This window comes from Pyxicephalus adspersus, chromosome 2 (assembly GCF_032062135.1).
Source record: "Pyxicephalus adspersus chromosome 2, UCB_Pads_2.0, whole genome shotgun sequence".
NCBI classification, from domain to species: domain Eukaryota; kingdom Metazoa; phylum Chordata; class Amphibia; order Anura; family Pyxicephalidae; genus Pyxicephalus; species Pyxicephalus adspersus.
This window is the reverse complement of record NC_092859.1, coordinates 9,766,193-9,772,520: the sequence shown is the minus strand read 5'-3', so window position 1 is coordinate 9,772,520 and position 6,328 is coordinate 9,766,193. Positions and strand designations below refer to the sequence as shown.

General features: G+C 36.1%; 1 protein-coding gene across 1 annotated transcript in view; it reads left to right on the top strand.

Moving 5' to 3' along the window:
• The first annotated feature begins 247 nt into the window (after positions 1-247).
• LOC140322826 (complement C3-like) overlaps positions 248-6,328 on the top strand; it is a 42,674-nt gene continuing 36,593 nt past the window's right edge. Inside the window, exons 1-7 of the mRNA XM_072399439.1 lie at positions 248-402; positions 3,152-3,338; positions 3,574-3,736; positions 4,770-4,840; positions 5,375-5,469; positions 5,568-5,650; positions 6,044-6,131. Of these exons, the coding sequence (XP_072255540.1) occupies positions 338-402; positions 3,152-3,338; positions 3,574-3,736; positions 4,770-4,840; positions 5,375-5,469; positions 5,568-5,650; positions 6,044-6,131 (752 nt within the window). The 5' untranslated portion in view covers positions 248-337. The remainder of the gene's footprint in view (positions 403-3,151; positions 3,339-3,573; positions 3,737-4,769; positions 4,841-5,374; positions 5,470-5,567; positions 5,651-6,043; positions 6,132-6,328) is intronic.

The window sequence follows — 6,328 nt, the reverse complement described above, 5'->3', positions numbered from 1 at the left end:
ATTCAGTATTCTTTTATTTTGGAATTAAATAAAAGAAACATTTGAAAACTATGACCTTTGCCCCTTTTGGGATTTTGGAAATCTCTGTGTGTTTCTGTAATGGTGCAGGACAAAGGTGGAATGTTAAACAAACCTCAATGTCTGTGCATATCTTTTAGTTGTGTAGAACACACAATCCCTGTGTACTTGTTGTGAAATCTTTGCAGCATTTACTGGAAATGACAGAGTTTGGAAATGGCTGGGACTCCTCCTGCTCTCTCTGCCTGTTTGCCCTGGGCTTTGCCTCCTTCCCAGCCAATATAAAAGCAGCTGCCCAGCAGCCAGTGCACATCTTGTGATGATGGGGTGCAGAGCTCTGTGCCTTGCCCTGCTGGCCCTTCTGGCTGGAGCCTACGCTCAACCGTGAGTACAGAATAATGAGATAAAAACGCAAACATACTTCTATACTAACAGTAAGCTTATTAACTAATACAATTTATTGAAAATCTGGAACTGTGATGCTAGGCATACACCTATCATTGTTTTTTTCTATATTATTTTGGATCAATACAAATCAATCAATTGAAATCACTAACAACCATTTGGGATCAACTACACTACACGTATTTGAAGTACCATCTATTTGTTCAAAAATCTATCTGCATAATGATAATTCAATAATATTATCTAGACGTAAGCGAAAATGAGATGAAAGTGCAAAAATACAGATGAAGTACCCAGATTATTTACAGCTCTGGACATGGTATTATCATTTAATAATTTATTTTAGAAAAAGCATTGTCATTTTCTAAAAAAATAACATTCAAAATCTGGAAAATTATTTTCAAAGCCAATAGAGGTTATATTTTATTATTTTGGGACTTCGGGAATCCACCCCCCTAGTTGTTGGTGACAAAACCACATTAGGGAGGTTTGCATTTAATTTAAAAGTTGCTTGACAAAATTTTCAGTAATGCATCAAAAGCATTTTTTTTTTCATTAAAACCTTGTTTTTGGCACGAGAGCATCATAAGCCAAAGATTTCCTTATTGTTAACCTGTTAATAAAAAAAAAAAAGCTTTACCCAAAAAATAATAATTTTAATAATAAAAGCTCTGCAATATTATCCCAGTGCACTGTAGTGTATAGCTGGATAAAAGACAATGCAGAGCAGGTTGTTGCTTGGCGGCCTTTGTGTTCGGATATGTTTGCATTTCGAAATAGAATAAGACTGTTTAATATTTGCATAAACATTAGGGGCACTATAGTTTATGGTGAATAGATCTTTTTTTGTCTGAAATGTGCTAAATATCCCTGGTGAGATTGCACTAATTCTGCAACTATGGCTGGTATAGTATAAAAAATTAAAAATATATGCAAAGTTTTGTTAAAATTTTATAAATGTTGGAACCTTTTTCAGACAATTTTGGGCTCTGTGCCCAATTCAGAGAGCTTTCCTTTCATTGTTTGCATTGGAGACCAAGCCTATTTACAGACCTGCAGTAAAGAAACTTCAGCTTTTACCTATCATGAGCTTCTACTATGAGCAGCTAGGCGTCCAGAATCATTTTTAGTCACAAAGGCCTGGTTTAAGAGGCCTTTGCAAATGCTAGCACAGGCGTTTTCTGCCAGTTCCTAATTTGGTCTACGGAAGTGCCAACTTAGCCCTGGAGGCTGCATTAGTCTTCAAAAAATGCGTGATGATGCTACCCTCTCCCAATTCTTGTCAATTAAAGGTAAATGGACAGACTTGTTGAGTTTATTGTTACAGTTTTATGGACAATTGGACTATTTTATTGGTTGCATCATTGCCACCTATCACCTATGCGGAACAGATTCATTAAAGTGAAACAAATTCATTGTCCTTGTTTGTTTGGGTTTGCCATGGCTTCCATAACTAATGTCAGTAACTTCCAAGTGTTTGACCCAAAGCAGCAATATAGGCAGAGCTGTCGTAAAGACCAGTTAGGTTATTTTTCATGATTGTTAAAAATAAAAGAAAAAAAGCTGTTAATTCTAAATGTCCATTGTAAGTTATTTTTAGAGCTTTTCTGTCCACAACACACCCCCATCAAATTGAATAAATTTGATTTTCTTCAGTTTGTAGAAGTCCAAGTAAGTTATTCTAAAAACGTCTATAAAACTATTGCTTTTAATTTCAACACTGATTAGATTCTAAAACATGTATGTACAGATACATTGCTAGACAATTATAAATGCAGAAGAAAAATTGGAGTATGCAAGACATTTGGAGAGAGTATTCTTACTTTGAGGCTGATTTATTAAAACTCTCTAAGCCTTTAAAAGAAACACGTACGTTAGTGAAGCTGGGTGATTCAGCAAACCTGGAATGGATTTCTTAAAGGTCAATCCTGAACCAGATCCATTCCAGGTTTGCTGTATCACCCAGCTTCTCTGACAAACGTGTATCCTTTTCAGCCTTAGGGAGCTTAATAAATCAGACTCACTGTCACAATAAAAAATTAAGTACCTCAAGAAAACTACATTGGCCACATGGTATAAACCCAGGGCACAAATTGTGGCTGTCACTGCTAACATTCAAATCCGTATTAAAAAACATGCCAAACACTATGGATGTGAATAAATACATTTATAGTATGTTATTTTTTAAAAATGTAATTGAAAGTGGGAAAAAAACTTAATCCATGTGGGCCCAGTTTGTTTAGCCCAACCACTTTTGGTTACAGTTTACAGTATTTTGTACTCTTGAGATGATTATTTTGGGACACTTGGTCTCAAATGAGCATTTCATTATTGCTACAGTAGATGGCACTGCATCCATAGAGGAAGCTCTGTCCTTATATAAAATGTGTCTCAAATTGTAAGTTTATTATACCATCAACATAAGGACACAGCACCATCTGGTGGTGTGGCCTGGATTTTTACCATAAGTCTTTCTAATGGTATTTTCAGGTAAAAGATCTTGGTTTATACTCAAGTATATGTATTCTATGCTATTTTTACTTCTAGTTGTACCTTTCAAGTAAATTCACTATCTCAGATCATACTAAACAACCTAAGAATCTATATATGTATGTATATAGATGTATATATATATATATATATATATATATATATATATGTCCTCTTAAGTGATTCCATAAGCTAATAAAAGTGCCGATTCTTTTCTTTTTTTTGTCCCCTATGGTAGATGTATGCTTATTACCAGTAATATTCTACGCTTGGAGAGTGAGGAGACCATAGTGGTGGACGGGCACAGCCGTGCATTTGATGCAGATGTGGAGATCCAGGACTTCCCACTTAAAAAGTTCAGTTTGGCCAAGCAAAAGGTCTCACTGAACAGTGCCAACAAATTTCTTGGAACAGCAATTGTGAAGGTACATATTTAGTATATGGAACTGATCTAGAAGAATTACACCATATTAAAACTTTGGAGTCATTATAAAGCAGTGAATATGAAATTTGCTAAACATTGTCCAGTGAACAATCATCCACTGCCACTGAAAACATGGACCTGGAAGGTTCTCCACCAGAAAATGTTTGGTGAAAGACTCCTTTGACAATAAATTGATTTGTGTCTTTTTATAATATTTTGTTGTGCGTCCTCCACAGATTCCCTCCAAGGACCTTCTGAATGACCGGAGTACCAAACAATTTGTGTATGTTTCAGTAAAGTCCCCGGTGTGTAATCTGGAGAAGGTAGTCCTGGTGGGCTATCAGAGTGGCTTTGTCTTTATACAGACAGACAAAACCATTTATACTCCAGGATCTACAGGTAACCCACAACAGTCAGCCTTTTAAACGTTATACTTTTGTCAATTTATTTTATATTATACAGTTTTGAAAGAATAATTATTTTTGTGTCATTCAAAAGTGTAAAAAAGTCAATGTTGGAGATCCATCACTCCAAAAGTGAATCTTTAAGTTTTGACTCAACATTGATGCATTGACCCTGATTTATCAAAGTTCTCCAAGGCTGGAGAGAATACACTTTCATCAGTGAAGCTAAGTAATCCAGCAAACCTAGAATGGATTTCCTAAAAGTCATTAGCTATTTGTTAGCAAATGTTTTCAATCCTGGACCAGATCCATCCCAGGTTTGCTGGATCGCCTAGCTTCACTGACAAAAGTGTATTCTCTCCAGCCTTGGAGAACTTTGATAAATCAGGGCCATTGGATCACTCTAATCCCAATTGATCCATTATCCTTCTGGCATGGCTTTCCATATTCGGGAGGTTTTAGGACCTCTTTATTAAAAAGTCAACAACTAGAAAAAAATCAGACTGAGTCCTCCTTTCAACCATAGTAACCTGGCATCAATAAAAGAAGCAGCTCCTTCCACTCCTAAGAACTATATGTCTGTGCCTTTATTCTACTACCATAGCAGCAACATCCCTGAATAAAGAACTTTTTTTGTTTTAGGCAAACTTACCTGCCTATTGTATGCTAAATAGGTGAAACGATGTTACAAAATGGGCCTTGAAAGTAGAGACACAATTGTAGGTTTGTTATAATATATGTTCATTAAAGGGGAACTGTAGTTCCTCTGCTTTTTTTCATGATGTAAAAGCAAAATAGATCAGAGCTTGCCCTCATTGTTATAAATACATTGTACATCTACCAGCATGTTCTGTCCAAGTTTCCATTAGTTCCCTGCAGACCGCTGGATGGCAGATGCCAATAATGAGATGGGAGTGTGTTGCACATTACTTGTTAAGGTGGTAAAATGTGGCCATTTTACATAAACGTAAAACATGGTATAAAAACAGTTTTTTACTTGATCCTTTTTTGTGTCCTTTTTTCCATAGTTCTCTACCGTGTCTTTACAATGGATTATAAAATGTCCCCAGTGAACAAAGCTGTCATCGTGGAATTTTTGGTAAGAGTTTGCTCACCTTTGCAATCAAAAGTTCAGTATAACGTAAAAAAATATGCCAACGCACGAGGACTGCCAGGAGTTACATACATCACACCCAATAACATTTATAAGTTTAGCACAAAAGGCTTTACAGTGAAGCTTGTCATGACAGGTCCTGTAGGTGTTTACACATATATCTTATTAGATTGTAGGTACATGAAATTTCTAGTGAACACAAATTAATTTTAAATTGGCCTTTACAAAAGCCAATTATTTACAACCAAAACCTGTTTTCAATACCAGCCATTAAAAACCTACATATGATGACCAGAGACCTAAGTGACACTAAGGGTTGAAGGACCAGTAACAAGGTTGGAAGGTTGGAGTGGTCATCCTCAATTTTTGCAGAAAAAGTGAGGTTGGCTATATATTATCAACTGCCTGGATCATGTTTTTTCACATTTGTGGCAGGCTCCCTTTAACTGGCCACTGACTGTACTCTTCAAATCTGTTCTGTTTATTGTATATTAACCACTAGTTTTTTTCTTTTTCCAGACTCCTGAAAACATTCTTGTTAAAAGGGATGTTGTCAAACAGGATTCTAACTCTGGTATTCTCTCCCTGTCCTACAAACTTCCTGAGCTTGTAAGGTGAGGATTATATACTATGTGTGTGTAAAATCATAACTTGTATATGTATGAACTTCTGTATTGTAAAATGCACTTCAATAAAAACTTTTCCAATGCAGTGTGGGGACCTGGACCATAGCAGCAAAATACGAAGATTCTCCTCTCCAGAACTACACCGCACATTTTGAAGTGAGAGAATATGGTAAGAAATTATTACCATAATATTTTTTTTTTGTATTATACAACCAATTACAGTAGAATACAAGAACTCTTCCTCTCTCGAGAAGTGGTCTTTGCAGAAATCCAATACATGCCCTCCCTAGTCAGACTTATAAGATATTGAACATTGATTGCTGATTGCAGAGATACAATTCTGGGCCTGGGCCAGCAGAGGATGCGTGGGCTTGTACAGCTCAATGACACTGAGCAGGAGACAGGCTTTACGGCTGTAAAACAATATACATATGTTTGTTTTAAAGCACCTAAAAGGTATTTGAGTTAAAAGTTTAAATTGGCATAAAGAATTCCATCCCGAATAGTCAAGCAGAACAAATGTACAGTATAACTTTCTAATTCTATCCATCTCCATTTTTAGTCTTGCCAACATTTGAGATCCAGCTGATTCCAGACCAAAAGTTCTTTCACGTTGATGATTTAGATTTTGTTGTAGACATAAGAGCGAAGTGAGTATAAGTATGGAATAGGTGTGTAATGCAAAAATAATGAAATAAAAAAATGTATGATGTCTGGGTGATATTTGTACAGGAGGTATGTGAGTTGTAGTGATCACTGATGTCTGTACAGGAGGTGTGTGAGTTGTAGTGATCACTGACATCAATACAGGACATGTATGTGTTCCAGTGATCACTGGTATCTGTAC